The 21,883-nt window shown below is 34.7% G+C and overlaps 3 protein-coding genes across 3 annotated transcripts; 1 reads left to right on the top strand and 2 right to left on the bottom strand.

Moving 5' to 3' along the window:
- Positions 1 to 2,021: 2,021 nt before the first annotated feature.
- On the bottom strand, positions 2,022 to 7,981 carry LOC145598586 (pachytene checkpoint protein 2 homolog). The gene is made up of 14 exons (XM_081654958.1): positions 7,651 to 7,981; positions 7,477 to 7,540; positions 6,242 to 6,348; positions 6,090 to 6,157; positions 5,860 to 5,963; positions 5,684 to 5,788; positions 4,058 to 4,147; positions 3,895 to 3,970; positions 3,639 to 3,708; positions 3,460 to 3,530; positions 3,238 to 3,328; positions 2,698 to 2,825; positions 2,457 to 2,582; positions 2,022 to 2,352 (listed from the first exon to the last, which is right to left on the bottom strand). The coding sequence occupies exons 1-14, from the start codon at positions 7,850 to 7,852 to the stop codon at positions 2,212 to 2,214; spliced, it is 1,443 nt and encodes a 480-aa protein (XP_081511084.1). The 5' UTR covers positions 7,853 to 7,981; the 3' UTR covers positions 2,022 to 2,211.
- A 2,179-nt stretch (positions 7,982 to 10,160) lies between these two features.
- LOC145597183 (uncharacterized) lies at positions 10,161 to 10,565 on the top strand. The gene has a single exon (XM_081653337.1). The coding sequence runs from the start codon at positions 10,161 to 10,163 to the stop codon at positions 10,563 to 10,565; it is 405 nt and encodes a 134-aa protein (XP_081509463.1).
- A 5,225-nt stretch (positions 10,566 to 15,790) lies between these two features.
- LOC145597921 (serine/threonine-protein kinase STY13-like) lies at positions 15,791 to 20,641 on the bottom strand. Its single transcript, XM_081654194.1, has 6 exons — positions 19,864 to 20,641; positions 19,195 to 19,327; positions 18,888 to 19,083; positions 17,612 to 17,736; positions 17,070 to 17,228; positions 15,791 to 16,274 (listed from the first exon to the last, which is right to left on the bottom strand). The coding sequence occupies exons 1-6, from the start codon at positions 19,992 to 19,994 to the stop codon at positions 15,957 to 15,959; spliced, it is 1,062 nt and encodes a 353-aa protein (XP_081510320.1). The 5' UTR covers positions 19,995 to 20,641; the 3' UTR covers positions 15,791 to 15,956.
- Positions 20,642 to 21,883: the final 1,242 nt, after the last annotated feature.

The raw sequence follows: 21,883 nt of genomic DNA, 5'->3' as shown, positions 1-21,883 counted from the left end.
AGATTTCGGGTTATGTTTAGAAACAATCAAAAATAGTGTAAAACTTAATATTATTACGAAATATGAAATTTTGGTCAAATCGGGTCGAATTCGCGTTATTCGGGTTCGGATCGGGTCGAGTTTGGGTTTCTCTCAGTAACTTCGGGTCGGGTTCGTTCGGGTTATCGGGTCGAGTCAGGGATTGCCAGCCCTAGGTTGAACCATTCAATTTGCCTTAAAACGGTCAAATTACCTATTTTCGTACTTGCACCGATTTCGTGAACTCAAGGCTACCACGGACATTTTTGACAACATATAATGGTCATATATGGTTCCAAACGTCATTATATGACCCTAAAATGTATCCCCTAGGATCTCAAGACTTTTCGCCACCGAGCCCCGTAACATCAAAAATTCCTCAAAAAACGTGGATAATAGCCTTTAATTTTGGAATTTTTTGACCTTTTTTGCCCGGAAATAAAAATTGCCGATATGTTAACCATGGTCCCTAATACTCTCCGGGAGTCCAATTGGGTAGGTGGAACCATCCAATTTGCCTTAAAACGATCAATTTACCCGTTTTCGTACTTGCACCGATTTCGTGAACTGAAGCCTACCACGGACATTATTGACAACAGAAAATGGTCATATGTGTACCCAAACGTCATTATATCACCCCAAGATGTATCCCCTCGGATCTCAAGACTTTTCGGTGTAGGGATTTATAGGTACTACCCAAACGTCATTATTTCGGTGTATCCCCTCGGATCTCAAGACCTCCACTAATGCTAGCTAGTTGCAATTGAAACCTTCAATTGACCTTCTACGGAGAAGAGCGACAAACTAACCAATAACCACCACGATAACCACCACGAACCACCACCTATGGGCGGCGGCCGTACATACGTGAGGGGAGAGAGAGAGCCGTGAGTTAGAGAGAGAATTAGGGTTTTGGGATTGGTTGCCTTGATGTCAAAATTCACTGTGTGTGAATTATGACTACTTGCTACAAACCCTAGGCATGGATCTTATTTATAGATCTCATCTCTAAATAAGAGCCCATGTCAAAAGCCCAAAACCTAATTCCAATCCAACTATGCTAGCTCAATCCAATTCATGATTAGTTAATTGCTCATGAGGCCCATTAATGGGCCTCTTACTTGCTTAACCCAATACCCTTGTTGTGTGACCTCATAGGATCCATTCTATAAGGCTTTGGGCTATTTAACTAACCCAAAGATCAATTATCATATCTAGCACCAGATATTGACGACCCTATAGAATGAACTTATTATCTCCATAATAGTGATCCTTGATATATCTAGTAATTGCACTTATCGAAGACATAAATCCTTCATTCGGCACTGAGCCCCGTAACATCAAAAATTTCTCAAATAGCGTGGATAATAGTTTTCAATTCTGGAATTTTTTGACCTTTTTTCGCCCGGAAATAAAAAATTGCCGATATGTTAACCATGGTCCCTAATATTCTCTGGGAGTCCAATTAGGTGGGTGGAACTATCCAATATTCCATAAAACGGTCAATTTACCCATTTTCGTATTTGCACCGATTTCGTGAACTCAAGCCTACCACGGACAACTTTGACAACATATAGTGGTTATATATGGTTCCAAACGTCATTATATGACATTAAGATGTATCCCTTAGGATCTCAACACTTTTCGATATTGAGCCTCGTAACATCAAAAATTGCGCAAAAAGCATGGATAATAGTTTTACTTTCAATCTTGAGGTCTTGGATTCTAATTTTACCAATTGAGTGTTTTGGATTAAGGATCTCCTGACTCCTTACCTCTCCTACTTCCAAGTACTCGGCCCACAAATACTTGACCGAAAATACAATGTGTTAAAGCCTAGTCAGGATCATTCTCCTTTAGAAATAATAATAAAGTCAACTTCCTTAAGGCAGTCAACGAAATAATAAATAAAGTCAACTCTCATATGGCAGTCAACCAAATCAGAGATTCAAGTTATCAATAGAGGATCATGGGCACCAAACTACCTAAACTCCTAATTTTCATATGCATGATCCAATTCTGTACAATTCTATCTGACCACTACCTCACATTTTCAAAGAATAAGGTAGGTGAGTAACTACAATGAATTTGATAATACAGTAATAAGACCCCTACACCTCCAATCCCTCCATTTTTTTTCACCTTGGTACAACATAAGATTCTGATACAATTAATAGTTTAAAACTTCAAAATTCAGTCTGGTCTCTCAGAACGCTCTCTTTTGGCTGTATCAATCATTGTGCACAAAAACTTGCTAGGATCACAGTTGAATGTATGGGCCGTAGCAGCATGCGTCAAAAATGGAAGCTTTCGTAACGATCTTCCACTCAATCCCTGTACAGCAGGATAACTAAGTTATACCTTTAGAAGAAAGTATATCAAATCAAACCATACAAAACATACGAGTAGATAATATACATAACAGTACGTGTACTTACATCACATGCTTCTGCAACTTCAAGCAATTGCCTAGACAATGTCAATGAAGCCCCAGCCTCTTGCATTTCACTTGACGGCAACTTTTCCTTGAGACTAGGAAAAGTCAGTATATCGAGGGGTTTTTCCTACATTTACATAATAGTCAGAACACAAAAGTAAGATATAACTAGTTCATAATATAGTATGGAGGATGAAACGCAAAGGGAATAAGGATGAAAGTAGAAGACAGAGAACAAACACCTGAATTTTTTTTAGTATTCCACTTCTTAGAAGCTCTTGAACGCAGGATCTTAGTATTTCATAACGTGCTTGCAGGGTTGGAGGACCCACATAGGCTTTGATATCTGCCCTGTCAACAAAAGCAATATCTGCAAAGCCAGAAAGCAAATACACTGAACTGGATGTTCTAAGAACTTGAATGAGGGTAAAGAGAGTACAATTTACACACGGTACACCTAGTAGTCTAGTACACAATCAAACAAATAAGTATGGTGAGCCTTAGACCAAGAAAGAAGAAAGTTAAAAGATTCAGTTGCAACAGCTTCTGAAATACATAGATTGTGTGCAAACAGATTGTTTCTTCCTACATGCATGGGCCAAACTGGTATGCTCAGTTGTTCGTTAGGAAACTTGATCAGAATACTTGTACAAACATCATAACAGGCAGGCAGATAATGCTAGTATCTGATTTAAGTACTGGAATATGAAATGTCTGAATTCTAGAAGCCATCCCCAAAAATAAATACAAGACACAGACTCTGAACTACAGTATATGCGTACCTATAGCTGCTGTAATATTGGATGTTGTCATAATTATAACATTTGGCGAGCTTTTCAATTTGTCCAACTGAGTAAGTAGAGCATTCACAACCTGAGATGCCATTATGAATTAATAGTTTTCCAGGGCAGACAATTAGACAATTTAAATCATTCCAAGATAAAGTTCCAAATTAAATGAAATAAATAAAAAAGAAAAATAATTAAGCAGCAAATGCCAGATACCCTAATAGAATCAGAGGGCTCAGAACCAGACAAGGCAGCATTTCTAGCAGCTGCAAGACTTTCAACTTCATCTGCAGATCATGAAAACAAATCAATATAAACTGATTTGAGATCAAAGAAGAAAGTTTCTCTCCTTTTGCCTTCTTTATTTATTTCGTTAGTGGAAAACCAACACTCACCAATTAAAACAAACACTAGATTGTTTTCATCCTCAACCATTTCTTGAATACTTTGGAACAGCTTAGCAACCTATAATAAGTAGACATCTCAGTCAGTATTCTATGCCAAAAAATAAATCAGTCTATTTACTCTATTAACACAGCATACAAAATAAAAACCCAAGTAAAACTGTCACAATAATGGAAGCTGAATCAGTACATGTCAATCAGATAGAATGGAAAACAAAAAAATAAGTAACATGCTGAAAGCACATACCAATTTACCACTTTCTGAAAACCATTTGCTGAACAAAGAATGAGCATTAACTTCAATCAACTGGGACTGTGGGTATCTGATTTTGTATGAAGAGAAATTATTAGGCAAAGGAACTAGGTGCTAAGTCTCAATGCAATATAGTTAGAATAACACACATCCAAACCTGGAGCTGAATCGTATTGATAGTTTCTGAGCCAATGCTTTACATAATGATGTTTTACCAGTACCTGGGGGTCCATGTAGAAGAATGATTCTGCATAGAAAACAATAGACTCAACAGAAGAAAAAAAAGGGAAATCAACTAGAGCTGGTTCACCTAGCTATCCCAGATATCTCTTATAGTGCGTTAGGATAGAATAATATGGAAAAAAAAGGGGGGGGGGGGGGGGGTTGGAAGTGAAATTGAGGTAATCATCTTCCCTTAATTTGAATGAATTAAGGGATGGAGGGAAGGCAAGGGAATTGGAGGGATCCATTTTCCTTCTCCTTTATGAAACAAATTCTTTCAATGTTGGAAAGAAAACATTCTTTTCTCTCTCCTTCCTTTTTCCTTCTCCAATTCCTATCCAAATAAAGCGTAAGCTGCAAAAATTAAAATTTGGCCTCTAACCACAATGGAGCTTTAAATTTTAAATCATGGTCAAGCCATTCACAGGACTATTGTGCTAGTAATGATATACGACATCCATGTTGCTATTATCAAAGTATTGTACAGAAATGTAATTCCAGTTCAAAAAAAAGATGAGGTGAATGTAGTTTAAAAGTATTGTTTCAGGACAATAGACATCAATACAAGCAGAAGTTGGCATTATAGGTTTAAACAGAATGAGTGGCTTCTGAAGCATAAGTGCATTTTCTCTAGACCATGCCTAATTTTCAAAGCTTATGATAAACCGATAAAATAAAGGAAAGGTGAAACAAGTTCAAGCATATTGGGCCTACTTTTTATAACATACAGAGAACTTTCTCTTGTAGATTGTCTAAGACTATGTAATACTTTGTAAGTGTTGTATAACCAATCTTAATTATGAACTTTTCAATATTTGACACTCATTTAGTTCATTGCACTTTGCAAGCCTGTATAATTGCCAAATTAGCTCTGTGATCAATATCTACCAGCTTAAGTATCGAGTCATGAACACAGAACTCCATAACTCCAGTGACCAGTGTTAGCAAATGAGCTCACTTATCGGCAGTTATTACATGCTTAAAACTTAAGCAAATTAGCAGTAAGAAGGCAGAGCAGCATTTAACTATAGTGCCTCCCGGCTGCTGAAACGACTGAAAATTTATGCAAGCTTAAGCAAGTTGCTGTTGTCAGTTTTGGGGGCAACTGATCCAGGAGAGTAACTACAACTAGAGAACCTATCGTCTTCTCTTTTAGAAAGAGAGAATTTTTAACTGTTTCTGATGATAATTTATTAACCTATATCAGGGACTATACATCACTGCTTTCAAGAGGAACCCACTTACATCCAAAAGGGAAAATAAAAATTTAACAAAAGAACTTCAGGAGGAACAAAGTGTAGAATTCTTCCATAAAAAAGGTTAAACAACTCTCAAAAATCCAAAATAATGATTGGGAAAACAAAAAAAAAAAAAAAAAAAAAATACTGGTAAAAAGAGTATCTCTTTTTTTGGTGAACTAATAAAAAGAGTGTCTGGAAGTAGTGTGAAACAGAAAATAAAAAGCCCATCAAGTCATCAACAATTCAACACATTCAGCAGGGATAGTAGATTGCAGACCATGTATAAAAATGAATATCATGATGGGTTTATGCTACATTACCGGTTCCAAGACACAAGGAATGGATTTACACCCTTTTCACTAAAAAGCAATGCACTCGCTGCATACCGCAACAATCTTTCCTTTAGTCCAGATTCGAAGATCAAGCTGCAGATGCGACAATCATATTGTTATAATTCATTCAAAAAAAAAAAAAAAGGGGGAAAAGACATACACACCTTTCCCACATTCCATCAAACTCCTTAGCTGGAAGAGCCCATTCATTAAAACTGGAATGTTGACCATCTCCTCCTAATTCCTCACAAGGCCCTTCCTCACTAAGCTAGTAAAAACACAAGGTCACAAATCAAAACAGAATCATCATTCATCAATGTACTAGAATCAGTTAGAATAGAAGCATATAAACATGTAAGACTAGGTCATCCAAGTATGACTATAAAGCAAGTACCTGATACACATGCACAAGTGGCTTGACCTGCCAGAATAAAAGAACTTCACCATTCTTCACCCATTCATCTACAAGACAAGGAAAAACATCAAATTTATCAAAATTATCCACTAAGTTGAGGCTACACCTGATATAATTTAAAGGAAGCTTACCTGTATCGCATACACATATACTCTGCACATTTTCTAATAAATATTGGTCATTGTTAGGTATAGGAACAGGACCATTGCTATAACTCAAACTTCTTGTCTCTAGCATTCTGAAAATAAACAGAATTAAAATATCAAGAACAAGCTTAGGAAAACCCCTCCCAAGAATTTGGAAATTTTAAAACATGAATAGGTCAGCTATTCAACATAGAGTTTTCTATGATCTTTTCACAAATTCGGAAACAAAAATGTCTAATACTATTAGATGAAAACTTCTCCATACGTCTAAAAATGATAGCAACATAGCATACTATTTCAGCATGTTTGAAAAAAGTTGTCAAACAACTCATGGTTCGCAATTGACTTTACAATTAAGCCCTAAACAACAACAAGCATTTTGGAAAATATGGTCCAACTATTTATTTCAGGTCTTGTAGTAATATTGATACATGTATGATGTATCTGATGATGAGATGTTGGCATGTAGGGATAATGTGACTCTTAATCCTAGATAAAGGGAGAAAGTCTATTTTGTCTGTTACCAGTGTATTGTCTACAACAATAATCAAATAGGTAAATGTCCTTGGGGGTTTTTTACCAGTAAAAGAATCACATTATGGGATACCAAACCAGAAGTTGGAAAATGTTTACCAAGTATAGTTGTTTCCTTTCATAGCCTCCCTAGTCCCTCCCTTTCACTCAAATATTTGTGTCAAAAAGAAACTAGATACATATTCACATCAATCCATACATGCATAAATGAAAAGCCAAAGCCACATATTGTATTTTCAAGTTATTGTCGAATATGTAAACAACCGCACATATAATCCTGGAAGGTGGTGTGTCTTGAACCTGCTACTCAACCACGACACAAGTCTGGCCCATGGAAACACATTATGCGCCTACAAATTTCAGTATAGAAGTGTTTTGTGTTGGTATCATATTCATACTTGTACCATTGTCTATCTCAAGGCAACATAGGCAATCAGCTATAGGCAAAACCAAGTCCCTTTTAAGCACATAGTATAAATAGGTAAAATAGCACAATGCACCAAAAACATCGCAAATTCGCAATCACTCGATACACAAGACTGGCAACAAGCTAAGAACAACTAATGATCAGCTAGAAACAAATATTCAATCAACCGGCGAAAAATGCTACTTCTGACAAGCACAATCATTTATACGAGTATGACCACTTAAAAACTGATTGAACTACTAAACACATCTAAAATTACCTTTCAACGCAAGTGCGGACATCATCCAATCGAGCTGTACTGGAGGGTTTCAAACATACTTCAACTGAAATTAGGGCAAAAATTGGGGCAAATTCCAAATTTTTAGAAATCAAAATTGGAGCTTCGAAAAACATAAAATTAGCATAAATTAACATATGAGAGATAAAGAGGGACCTGAAACGAGGAATTTGTCGTCAGCGATTGCAGGAGAAGCAGCTGATTCTGAACCAACGGGAGGAGTTGGAGTAGATTGTTCTGGAATCATCGGAGAAGTAACAATTGGCTCCAAAACGACGCCATTTTCGATTGTGATGGTTTCTGCTTCAGGTTCAGTAGATTCGGGTTTTGGAATTGAAATCTCCATTGGAGAGCTCATTTTCTTGAAATTAGGGTTTCTGCAACGAATTGATTTCGATTGATGAACACGACGAAATTGAATTCTACGTGATGATGCAGAGTATAGAAGAGAGAGAAATGAGTGAAATCGAATGAAAAGGGATGAACAATTGATTGGAAATTGATGATTTTTGGATGAAGCCCTAGAACGACATTTTAGGGGATTCTTTGCTTTTGAATTTGAGCGGGAATTCATTAGGGTGTGTTAATTGAGTTTATACATCATATTCAACTTTACACTTTATTTTCTTTTTATTGTATCATAGAGGGAAAGTACGATATTTTAAGAGGAAAAAATCGATAGGCCTTGTTTGGTAATTTCTCCGCTAGTTAGTTGATAGTATTAATTGGTTTGACTAACAAATTTGATTAATTGATTGTATTAGTGGATTTGATTAAGGTTGTAAAATAACTGACTGTATAAAAGTGTTTTGATTAATGTACGTAGTGGTCAAATTAGCTCTTGATTAATCTTCCACCAAACACCCTTTATATGTAACTAGGTTTAGCCCCATGCAATGCATGGATTTTTAAAGTATAATACAATTATAGTCAGTTGAAATAGAATTAAATTTTCTTTTTTTGAAAAAGTTGAAATAAAATTAATTGAAATTAAATAACTTATGTAACATTTTTTTTATAAAAAAAAAATAAAAAATAAATTGAAGTTACTAATGTCTATCCTTTAAACTTTTTAATAGAATTTTATTAAAAAAAAAAAAAGTAAAGCATTTTGGAGGGAAATTTTTATACAAAATCATGCCAAGTGTCTCCTCCGGTGATTACTTTAGTATGTAGTATAGATAACCAAGAGGCTAAACATATAATAAGCTAACTTCAAAATGTTTACTTAAACACCCAAACTAACTAGGCTTCAATAAGCTAAGTGCTCTCCAAGAAGCTCTTAACCTATATGATAAGGATAAAGTTACAGAGCATAATTGGCCAAATAAAGTATTAATTTTTAACTTTCCAGAAAGGTATAAATTGCAATAAAAAGAAAACACAAGAAGTACTTATACTATGTCACAGTAGTTTTCCATTAATTTCAAGTACTCATATTTGTTTAATATCATAAGACTCATCTTTTATCTACAGTTTATCCTTTACACTCATTCAAAATTAAAACCTACCTAAAACTCTACCATGTTATTATATATGCGATAATGAAATAAAATACCGTAATTGTAAAACTAACGTATCAACAATTTATTGAGCAACAACATATAGTAAAACCTCTTGTGAACATAGGTAAGGAAGTTATCATTCCAAAGTTCCTTATTTAAAAATTGATTTTAATATTACACACACAAACATTATATAATCAAATATGTACCATGTTAATTATACTTGATTTATAGTGTGTTTGGATAACATTAGAGGAAGGAAAAGAAGGGGAGGGAGGAGAAGAGGAGGGGAGGGAAAGGGAGGGGAGAGAAGAATGGTGAGTTTTCCTTCCAAATCTCTCCATTGTTGGAGGGATCATTTTCCTACGATTTAATCCCTCAATTTCTCTCCCCTCCAATCCCCTTACTTTCTCATTTGTTATCCAAATGAAAGATATCACATCTCTCCATTTCTCTCCCCTTCTTTTCCTTCCATTTCCTTCTATTTAAACACACCGTTAGTGTTAAGATTTATATTTCACATTTTTCAAAGACTAAATTCTTCAAGACACACTTTGTGAGCGAGAATTTTCACCTCCGTGGCTTCTTTTTTCCTTCTCCTACACTGTCAATGGATCTTGTCTGCTAAATTTAAGTAGTTGACCTTTTAAAGTAATAAACCAATTAGGCACCTCTCCTTACCTAAGCTACGAGAAGAAATTGAAGGTGGTCCACCCTCAATGACAATCACTCTTTTTACACGAAGTCCTAATTAGTACACCTAACACATCTTGAAGGTTGAAGCACCGGCATCTCACATTTCTCATTCACCTTATACCGCTCAAACCTTACATGTAGTCTAGTTGCCAAATTAAACAAAACCACCACCATTATTTAATTTCCCTAATTCATTCAATGGCTCCAACTTCCAAACTTCAAATCAAATACGTAGAATAAATGAGAATAATTCATTAAATTTCTCCATCAAATACCCATGTCAAATGTCATACACTCATCCCTTTTTTAGATAACTAAAATGAGAGGCTATTATTGGCCCAAAGATTATATCATGGTCCCCTTACACTTACCCTTTCCTAGTGAAACAACAAGGCCCAAAATCCAAACATCATGAAACAAAGTATTAAAAAAGGTGATAAAAATGTCAAGAATAAGACTGAACAAATGGAACTTGAAATCATCAAAGCTGTAGCTCAAGCTTGGCATAGTCACTTCAACAATGCTAGGGAAGCAACATGCGAGTTTGATGCTCGAAGGCGTAACTTTCGTAACACGCCTTCGAGGTTTAAACTCGAGGTCGAAGCTTCGAACAAGTTGAAGGTGGATGAAGAGGCTAGTAAGGGGATATGGAATTTTAATCAATCTCTTTGGGATCCCTTTGAAATTGTGGCTGTATCGAAAAAGTTGGAAACCGGGTTAGTTTTGAATTATGATTTTGATGATTTGCAAAAGTTAAATGAGCAATTAAGGGTGTTTAAGAAAAGAAAAGAGAGTAAGAATAGCCTTAGGAATTTGTTCAATGTAATGTCTTCTAGGAGATTTAGTGATCAAGCTCAAATTTCAGATTAATCAAAAACTTTCAAGTAGTTAATTTCGGAGTTTCTTAATATGTACTCCAAATTAATACTTTTATGATACTCAATGATTATAGTTAAAGTTATTGATGATCAAAATCTCAAGTATTTTTGGTTCTTGTGATGTTATGGTATGAATCATAGGATCAAAGTAACTCCAAACTAAATTTAGCTTCTGTGTACCTTTGCCACCTTTGAAACACAACAATTTAAATTCGGCCCATTTAAAAACTATAGTGTACAGTTTGATCCTCTAAAAGATTTGTAATACTATGTTAAATTGATAATGATAATAAGTGTGAATTGTATGAGCAGATCACTTGCGATTATTGGGGTAAATTTTTCTATATTTTTTAGGCCCGGTAACAATGCGTATAGGCTTGGTACCACACCTAACACTTAATTATTGATTTTGAGGTAGTCGATATCTACCATTATACACTAAAATTTGAGATTATCAATATCAATGAAAACATTGAGTAGTACAAGTTTCTTATGATTAAAAAAATTCCATGAAATTTGTTAATATTGTTATAAGAGATATGGATTACATAACTTACAGTATGATTTTAAGAGAGCACTAAGAGTTGGAAAGAGGCCTACATACATACATGATTCTTGAAGATAAGTTGAGAGAAATCTTTGATCTTTTGATTTGGCTTTTAGTATCAACTTGAGTGTTGGACCATAGCATATCATATATACAAGTTACATCATCTTATTAGCTAAGGATGCCTCAAAAAAAAAAAAAAAAAAAAAAAAATCTTATTAGCTAAGGAAAGAAATTTAATTAAATAACAATAAGGCTTCATCCTAAAACATTTGATAACAAATTAATAAGGCGTTTCCCATGTATTAAGCTTATATTAACTAGCTCATATGCGAGTTCTCTTCCTAGCACACGTACACAAAGGTACATAATTAGGCGTAATTGAGGAAACTAACAAAAGTGAAAGTATGCACTTCACCAAATTATAGGGCAAATGTCGTCATTTGATGCTTTTTACTATACCATGCATATTGTATTACTAGCGTTTTTCTTTTACGCCAATGTTGGAAAGGTATGTATAACTAATAACATGTATATAAAGCCAAAAGTCTCGCATAGAACAAATTCTTCTAAAAGCACATAAAAAATGCTTTGAATTACTTTTTCTCCTTCACGCATCACGTCTTGTTGATGGAAACCTACAAATAAAGAGATACTCCGATCCGTACATGTTGTTAATTACTTAATTGGACAACCACACAGTACACAACCACATCTTTGATGAGGGTATGTGATAACCAGGTGCGTGCCATCTCCTATATATGTGTGTCGATTGATTCGTCCTAATAACCATATTGCTATGGCCTACGAACATACATGTATATGCTTTTATACTTATAAATAAGCATGAAAAATTGCAACACGAACTAATATATTTACTACTACTTCAGTCCATTAGAAGCAAATAGATAGACATCAAATCATTTATTTGGAGTTTTGGACTGCTAGCTACAAGTACACACACAATTCACCTATATTGTCACATCTCACATGCATTATGCAATATGCATACATTGTACTAAGCCATTTAGACAACAATAATATAGTAGACTTAGTAGTATATACTAGTATATAAATTATAAAGCAATAATTATGCGTACAACCTTAGATGATGCAGTAATAATACATAATAACATAGATAATTTTATCTTGGTCACATAGTAAAAGTGTTCCACCGGCGAATCTCAAAGCCCCTATGATTGGCCTTAATGAAGTTATCAGCTTCATCATCAACACTCATTATTGCACCCCCCTTCTCCTTAGGTGGCTTGATCCCCCTTCTCTCACCATCCACCGGCGGCTCAACAGAATCCATAAAACGGACCCTTTGGGGACGAGCGTGATGACTCTCTGGCACGTGGTTGTGGTTTTGGTGGTGGTGCTCAATATGAATAGTTCCATCCGTGTCCTCATAGTCCGATCCGATGTCATTCCTATATGCCTCATCATTGACACTAGGATAACGAGGGACGTCCTCGAGATTGGATATATAGTCAAGGTAGTCACCACTAGTACTATAGGTGGTGTCCTTGCGATAGGAGGGTTGTATGTAACGTTGTTTTTGTGTATATCGGAAGGCCATTTTTGCTTAGAGCACCTTCCCTAATAGTGTATTATCTATTATTGTGACAAATATTGATGAAAGCAAGGAAAGCAAGGTTTTTGTAAGCAATTGGAAAGAATAATCACTTTAATTTATTATTCTTTGTGATAAGGTGAAAAAAGTTTTGCACCCTATGCCATTTTTTTTATACCCTAATAAGTAATAACCCAATAAATAAATAGGCATCAACGATATCAATCAAGAATATTACACAGAAGAGCAAGCATGTTACACACCTACACCAAATGACCTTTCGTCTCTCCTAAACAAAATATATCATACCAGATATTTATGGTCAAAGTGTCAAGCTACATCAGTTTGACCATTAATCTTGATCAATTCAATATGCCAAAGTAAGTGTATAAAAAGTTAAAAATTTAAACACTATCATGATTTTTATTTTATTTTATTTTATTTTTTTGAGATTTATACACTATCATGAAATTGAAAACATACGAAGTATTATGTAAGATAAAATGATAAGCTTAGCTCTTAGGACTACATATTAAAAATATATAAATACAATATTAATTATATATATTGAGTTGTTATAAGTTTCCAAATTTATACTCAATCCGTTTCATATTATTAGAATTTCCTACTTTATTTGACCAATTTTATCTCATAAAAAGATTTAAAGTAGGAACAATACTTAGAGGAATGCATACTATGCTTATACATAACCCTATAATTTTCTCAATAAAAAAAGCCTATAATTAATAGCTTGACATTATAACCCAAATTTAAAGTCATATAGTAAGTATTTATATTTACCATCAATTTCATATGCAGTCAATAATCTAGATAAAGAGGAACATAGTACATAAGGACTGTTCACTTCAGCTTAATTTCAGTTCAGTTCAGTCCACTTCAGTGTAGTTTAGTTTAGTTCAACTCTTAATTTCCTTCTCTCATAAAATATTCATTTCAGCTCAGTTCAGTTCAGTTCAACTCCAATTAGTTTAGTTTAGTAAAAGTGAACATGCCCATACTGTTATACCATTTGCAAGATTCCCAAGGTTTTTTTTTTCCTTGGACGATAAGTATTCTTCAAGACAAGAGACCCAATCTTTTCTTTTGGCAATGCCCATAAAATATATATTCCCAAATTGCCAAATCATACAAGTTTAAAATTTCTGATTCTTATGTAAGAAACACGATTGCAAAGACAAGTTAATTAATGGTGTCATTCAATTCAATTCAAATAACACGATTCGATCCGACTATACGTGACATCTTAAAAAACATCTCAAGTAAAGAAAATTATTTTCTTTCAAAAAAAAGTAAAGGAAATTATTTGGAATAATATTTTATAACTTTTCCAAAAAAAAAAAACAGAATATTTAAATCCTTTATAACTTTAAGTACTAAGCATAAAATTATACAGCCCAAAGCACATATTTGACCAATATAGGCTGTATAGAATACATAAATATTTTTAGAAAAAAGGGCAATTTTCACTAAACACTCAGATATCAAAAGTTATCATTTTTATCATATGGAAAAACTCCAATTATAAGCAAAATTGAGTGATAGTGAATCACATGTGCCCTTGTAAGTGATACAATCGAATGTATAATGGATAAAGGAAGATATAATGAATTCCGTTGATTTTGATTTCCTTGAGCTCGACATAATATTTTACCTCATCTAAACTGTACTTTTGCAATTAGCTTCATAATTTGTAATTGACTCTATTAATATAATATAAACCCTACTTGGACTTAGGGCCTGTTCTCTTACGTTGAAATTCAGTTCACTTCAATTCAGTTCAGCTGACTTCAGTTCAGTTCAGTTCAGTTCAGCTCAATTCAGTTCAGTTCAGTTCAACTCTTAATTTCCTTCTCTTATAAAATATTCAGTTCAGTTCAGTTCAGCTGAGTTCAGTTCAGTTCAGCTGAGTTCAGTTCAGTTCAGCTGAGTTCAATCAATGAGAACATGCCTTTAATTGAGTACGGAGTACCTAGTCAAAACAATGTGTTCATCATTTTTGAACAAGGAAAAATAATTGTTTTTTTAATTCAATATTGTGAGAAGTGACAAAATGTTGGTCATATTTTATTTTCTTGTGTCGGTGCTCTAAGCTCTTGCAAGTTTGCAACTTAGTAGTCCGTACGATTCAAGGGTTATAAAATTACTACAGTACTACGTACACTTCTTTTTCGTTACGAATAATTCGAGTAAAAATTTCAACTCAAAAAATTAATTAAGAGTGGACCACTATTTTGGCAGATAATAATGCAAAGGATCAGCTTTATGGCTTGTGTGTTTAATCTGTTATGTCTTTATCGGACTCGTATCTCTCATATGTTAATCATATTTCGATTATTATAAAAATAGCCCTTAGAGATAGGAATAAGATAAAAATGATCCAAAAGGGCCAAAATTCATCCCAAAACACAATAATTGGTCGGATTCCTATTTGTGAGTTAGGAGCTTAAGGTCACAACTTCAAATCACACGAGTATTAATTACTATATCTAACAGCTTTGAGGTTTAACGTACACCCACCAAATCATTAAGACAGACCTGTCGACATAACACCATGGCATTATCTATCTTTATCTTCTTCTATTCCTATTCTGCACGACTGCACTGTGTAAATAGTTCAGCTTATACCAAACTACTTTATATTTGAATATTTCAAAATTTGGAGCTGTCATTCCTGTCAGTTGGTCCATATTAATTATGGTACAATCTATGCATAAGCTACTAAGATTAAGGATAATATGATATCATTAGTGGAGTGGGATTTTTCTTTTGGTTTGGCTGTCACTACTTGCAAAGAAACGAAGCATCTGTTTCAGCAGGTGATAGTTGCTCGTGCACTTCTCTCGCGTTGTATTGGAAATTTAAAGTTTGTATCTAGTCGATCTAGCATACTGACAGCGAATTAGTAACAGGTAAAGAGAAAGTTCTGCAAGATGTATGTGTGTTAACTCAAGACATCAGATGTACTTGACCTGTATTTATTTGTGCAAGTTCTTGAATAGCTTCTGCTCGAATTTCTTTATTCAATGCTTAAACTGAATTATGTGATATATCAGGCAGCACTAGACAGCAGAAAGGGAGAAAGCAATTTTAGTCATGTACTATTTCATCAGAATGGGTCTATTATAAGTTACAAATTACAACAGATCGTTTGCTAAATTGCTAAACTATGCTACATAGCACTTTCTGAACAGCCCCTTTTTCGGTGGTTTTAGAAAGGTGTTTTCCTCTACCAGTCTAGGCTAGTAACATTCGCCACCAAAGCAAAAGAAAAACCCTCGAGGCTTGTCTTCCATGGATTCCCTTGGGGTTTCACCTGTGCTGTCCTTTTTAGCCATCAAAGAGCTCGTGCCTGGAGATTCTGGAGGTAGAATAGAATTCTCTCTGGTAAATATCCGAGGTGGGATTGCTGGTCCGAGAGGTGCAATGGTAGAGAGATAATGAAGGAGCATTTGGATTATTTGAGTGAAGTTGGGTCTGGCTTCTGGATCTTCATTCCAGCATGAGGTTAGAATTAGAGCAACATCTTCAGGGAGGTCATCTGCACTAGGCCTCACATTCTGGGAAAAAGGATTAAAACCAAATCAACAACAATTCATCACAGACAACACTAGTTCAAATGCAAAAATACAAATCCCCAAATGCTACGACACTACAAATCTCCTAATTGTAGACTTTGACAGAAAAGTTTATTCTTCGTGGCATAAAAGACAAAAAAGGGAAAGGAAAACATGAAGACATCCGATAGTGATGGTTCTAAAATTGGGAGCCGCCCTATTGACTTAGTTACTACTTTGTATATACTTGTAAAAACCTTGGTCACCTTAAATATGCCACGACAATCACATGATGCTTCCCTATCAAATTATCAATCTATCATCTTTCAATACAACACACAATACAAGAAAGAGGGAGAGCTTCCTTCCAAAGTCTCTCTCAGGAAAAGACTTAAGAGATATATAGGTTAAAAATATTTTGCCCTCTCCTGCAACTTACACTTTGTCGATTTCATTTGATAATACCTTACACCTTACCAAGTGACAGTGCTGTGCAACTTAAAATTTTAGGTGACGAGAAAAGCTTTAGAGTTTAGATTCTCTACTCTTGTCCACTCCTCTACAACATTACCTTATGGAGTGCGCTAAATAGTTAGATTCCACAATTGACCTCCAGAAATGTTTAATACTCTAGTTCACAAACTCCACACTCTAGAAGACTGGAATCGGAGATAGACCCTGATTCTTGACACTTCAATTTGGGGTCAAAAGATGCTAAATTGCCTTTACATTCTAAGTCTGAACATGACTTTAACATAGGCTAATGGGCATAGGTTAAGTAAGTCGAGCAAATTTTACCTTGAAAGCAGCAGCATATGCTGCCTGTAAGTTTGACATGCCTTCAAAGGGCAGCTTGTTGTGCATCAGCTCCCACAAGACAATTGCAAAACTATAAGCATCAACTTTGTGGTTGTAATGTTTCTTTTCTCCTTGCCTCAGAGTAACAGTACTGTACAACTGCCATGAAAAAAAGAAGATATTATGCACTAGGAAATCTTCATCATCGCCAACTAGCTACACTATACAATCTTCCCACCTCTCTCTCTTGTGCCTCTCCCCTCCCACTACACTCACCCTAATTTTCTTTGTCTTTATAATATCTAAAACTCCCACCATCCTTGTTGACCCTGTATAATAGACTATATTTGACTTGGAGTCATGTTTAAATAATTGACCTAATTTCAATAAGATGAGTTCTAACAAACCAAATTTATAAAGTGGCCTGTTTTGGGGGGATGTAATATTAAGACATGTAAGATATAATTTTAGGCTGGAGGAAGTAATCTATATAAAATCAGGTTATTATCCAGAAAATTTTAAGAGCTGTCTTAGTAAGGAACCTCGGGGGCCATCCATCGATAAGTTCCTGTTTCAGCGGTCATCATCTCTGTTAAAGTCTCTTCTCTCGCTAAACCAAAGTCTGCAAGTTTTACTGTTTTGTGATCTGCGGTCAATAGTAAATTCTCTGCAAAAGATAACAAGAATTGTTATCAATAATTGATATGATCACAAGCTATCACTTAAAGTCTGTATTATGTCCTGAAAGCCGCAGCTATCACTACTCAAGCCTTTAAGCAAATAACAGCCAACATTACCCCCCTCCCCCACCCTCGAAAATACCACAGGTCCAGTATACCTTGTCAATAAAGTATTTAGTTCTAACCAGAATATTTAGTTCTAACCAGAAGTCCAAATCCATCACTATTATTAATTCTGTTTGATGATTCTTTGCCAAAATTCCTGAACAATGGAATCACATGACACTACATACTAGCACTACAATATGAGTTGAACTCTAATATAATGCTAGAAGCTGCACAAAGTTTGATATCATCAGGCAGGAAATGGTCATTACCCGGAGAGGTTTGGAAATCACATCACATAGATACATTCATTAGAAGATTTTTGCAAAATTTGCCATCAGAAATTAAAATGTCGAGGTGAACACCATGACATTCAAGAAAATGAAATTAATCTACCCAAGTTCAAGCCAGAGAAACAAGACAGAAATGGGAAGCACTTGCTTATTTTAAGGCTAAGGAAGCCCATGTCCTTATAGTTCCTCACCCTTTATTGACCATTCCCAAAAACAAATTCAAGATAAACCCATTAATTCAGACATTATAAGAATTGTCATTAGATTGGCCAAGTATAATAGTAGAAGAAAAGCAAAAAGAAAGATACACTTCAATGATATGTGCAAATTCAGTTATTTTCACATGCTCGCACAATCTCAGGCTCTCAGCATGGGTGAACATTATACAAAAGAGCCAAGATTATCTTGTGGTCTATGTGGTTTGGACCTTGGACTCAGATGCCACTCTTTTGCTTTATCCCATGCCATATAAGTGTCTCTATGTTTGGCACGATAAGATTTTGATGATTAGTGGCATACATATTATAGATGGTTACCAGTTCAGAATAAATGCCTAAATGCATCACTGACACCAATTGACTCATGGCAAGGGTCCACAAAAACTCTGACAATCAGCAACATCACAGTGATCAGCAGAACAATGCAAAGAGCCTATATGATTTAGCTGCTATCTAGAGTATCTACTAGACATGATGATCATATGGACGTAACATAAATGCGGCTCTTAGCTCAAATGATACCTGGTTTTAAATCCCGGTGTATGATCCCATGAGCATGAAGACATTCCATCGCACGAGCAATATCAATGGCAAAACCTATAGCAACTCGTCTATCCAAACACTTCGGCCGCATATTGAACAAGTATTTACGCAATGTTCCCCCCAACAAAAGCTCGGTAACAATTACCATGACTGGTTCTTTGCAGGCACCGATAAACTGTGAGCACATATAGCTAAATTGAAGTCAATAGGCAGAATTTACCAAAAAATAATCTTAAAAATGATGCAAAGCTTGATGATAGCAATGAGGGCTGTGGAATTAAAGTACCTCCACCAAATTTTTGTGCTGAACTCTAGATAACATAGCTACTTCTCTCGCAAACCGCCCCTCTCGCTTGACAATCTCCTCTGGGGTATCACCTCTGTGGACAATCTTGATAGCAACATTGTGATTCTTATACCTGAAGAAGATTATCCCATATCAAGGAAGGAAAAACATGACTATTTACACCCTCAATCTAATATATTACTCTAAAACCTTTTATCCCATCAACTTTATAACAAATTAACAATGTATTAAAATTTGCAAACAAATATAGTAGCCTTATTCAATACTGTATTTAATTATACTCACATTTTCATAAATCATTAAACTCAAAGAATACAGTCATCAACCATTCATATAAATAAATATAATGTATAAAATAGAAACAAACACAACATCTTATTCCCTAAATTACTGCACCATATTGTAATTTCGTTTATAAGCAATTCTTCTACAAAGTAAAGATACCACAAGTAAAATTAAAATCAAAGAAAAATCAGATCTTAACAATTTTTATTTACAGAATAAACATTAGTTCATCAACCATCCTCACCAAAGGCCACCAACGCCACCGCCAATGGCGGCGGTGAGGGTGGTTGATGATCCGGCAATCCAACAGCACAAAAAAAACCTACTTTGATCCAAAAAAGTTACAGAAATTTGTAAACTTACTTTCCCTCATAAACTTTAGCATGAGCTCCTTCACCAATTTTAGGTCCAACAAACAGCTGATTTGGATCAACCAACCATTTAGAATCTAAATGAAACTCATCAAGTGAGTAAAACCCATCTCCAGAATCCATTTTTTCTCCCAAATAAACAGCTAGAATAAACCCAGAATTTCTTCCAAATGATCAATCAATAAGAATAACAATCATCAAATTAAAGATATGTTCTGCTAAAACCCCAGCTTTCTGCTCATTTCTGCTGCTGCTACAACTACTTGGTGGCAGCTCTTCAACAACACCCACATCTCAAATTATAAGATATGGATAGAAGAAGCTACAAATTGCAAAACCCAACAAAATTCATTGAAATTTGAGCCCAAATTGCCAAAAAAATTCCCCAGTTCAGGGGACATAAACAAGGAAAGAGAACAACAACCAATCAAACAAGCTAAACTTCAAAAAAAATTGGATTTTTAAACAATTCAGCAAAAACCCAGCTAAAAAAAAAAAAACAAACTTTGTAGGCTAGTACTAATTAATGAGTAGTGATTATAATAGGTTGAAAGATGATTAGAAAAATGTAAGTAAAAAAAAAGGGTTTTGGTTGTACGTGATGTTACAGAACCTTACTCACGGATCTAAGGACAGAATCATGGGAAAGAGAGAGGTTTTAGTGGATTAAATTAAAGGGGGGACAAGAAAGAGAAAAAGATTTAAAGGGGGGAGGTATGGGAGAATAGTGTATAATTTGAGCATAGTGTAAAATATTATACTATAGTTTTTTATATACGAAGTGTTACATAAAATAATCAAGGGATGCACATGGAAACGGATCTTTCCAACATGGGGGTAGGCAAGGCACGCTATATTAAGGACTTTGCTTGGACACAAACAAATGCGATTGCCTTCTTCTAATCATCCTCCCATCTTGTGTGGTCTTTTGCTACCATTACTTCTTAATTAGACCCTATTTGTACTACACTAGTACAAGTGTTTGTACAATTGTGTAAGGACGTTATTGCGCGTTATGGATATTACATAATCTCGTGTGGATATTGTTTACAGGAGGATTATTATTGTTATTATGGATATGGAGCTTATAAGCTCATACTATCTCTGTTTTGCCGAGCCTTACTCAGTTATTACAGCTACGCAAACTAAGAATAATTATAAATGGAGACCATACATGTGGATACTTTTGTATTAAAGATGAAAGAGATAGAGAGTAAGACATTTATTAAATAAAATTGGGTCTCACAAAGTGGGGCTGTGGATGATAAAAAATGAATAAAAAGTTGTTAAAAGAGAAATTTAAGTAAAAGTGAGTAGAATATAGAAAAATGGAAAGTAAGTCTTAGTAAAATAGAGGTAGTAGCTTATTGCTACATATTATTGTTAATTTTTTTATTGAAATTGTGTTTTGAATCTTTTGATACTTTGTGTTGTTTTAAAAAAACAATGGTTACTTGTCTTACCATTCAAATGAGATCTAAAAATGAATAATTGTGTTATATCATAAATGCAAACAATGCACTTGTGGTTGCTTTTTATACTTCTATGTATTACATAGTAATAAATATAACACTTAGGGCCTGTTCATATTTACTGAACTGAGCTGAACTGAACTGAACTGAACTGAGCTGAATTGAACTGAACTGATTGGAACTGAACTGAACTGAACTGAATTGAGCTGAAATGAATATTTTATGTGAGAGGGAAATTAAGAACTGAACTGAACTTATTGGAACTGAACTGAACTGATTGGAGCTGAACTGAACTGAAATTAAGTAAATGTGAACAGGCCCTTATAAGATAGTATTTCCTTCTAATATTGCACCCAAAAGACAAAAATTGTCTTTGTACTATTCTTTATACTTCTTTCCTTCATAAGAATCATAACAAAGGTAAATCACCTCCCAAATAAAAATCTAATTTTGGTAAAACCATCACTTGGTTTTAGAGCATTAACATCAAGATTTAAATCTAATTTTGTATGCAGTATTTTTCAGAATAACAAGAAAGAG

The sequence above is a fragment of the Chenopodium album genome, chromosome 20 (assembly GCF_948465745.1).
Source record: "Chenopodium album chromosome 20, dcCheAlbu1.1, whole genome shotgun sequence".
Lineage (NCBI taxonomy): Eukaryota > Viridiplantae > Streptophyta > Magnoliopsida > Caryophyllales > Amaranthaceae > Chenopodium > Chenopodium album.
The sequence above is the reverse complement of the archived record's forward strand: the minus strand, read 5'-3'. Positions and strand labels throughout refer to the sequence as shown.

Coding starts and splice junctions, on each gene's coding strand:
- LOC145597921 (XM_081654194.1), bottom strand. CDS start 19,994: ATGGATTCTGGAGATGGGTTTTACTCACTTGATGAGTTTCATTTAGAT. Junction 19,084..19,194: donor AGCACAAAAATTTGGTGGAG/GTACTTTAATTC, acceptor ATGTGCTCACAG/TTTATCGGTGCCTGCAAAGA. Junction 17,229..17,611: donor ATCGATGGATGGCCCCCGAG/GTTCCTTACTAA, acceptor TTTTCATGGCAG/TTGTACAGTACTGTTACTCT.
- LOC145598586 (XM_081654958.1), bottom strand. CDS start 7,852: ATGAGCTCTCCAATGGAGATTTCAATTCCAAAACCCGAATCTACTGAA. Junction 7,541..7,650: donor CGACAAATTCCTCGTTTCAG/GTCCCTCTTTAT, acceptor CCCTAATTTCAG/TTGAAGTATGTTTGAAACCC. Junction 5,964..6,089: donor CACTTGTGCATGTGTATCAG/GTACTTGCTTTA, acceptor TGTTTTTACTAG/CTTAGTGAGGAAGGGCCTTG.
- LOC145597183 (XM_081653337.1), top strand. CDS start 10,161: ATGGAACTTGAAATCATCAAAGCTGTAGCTCAAGCTTGGCATAGTCAC.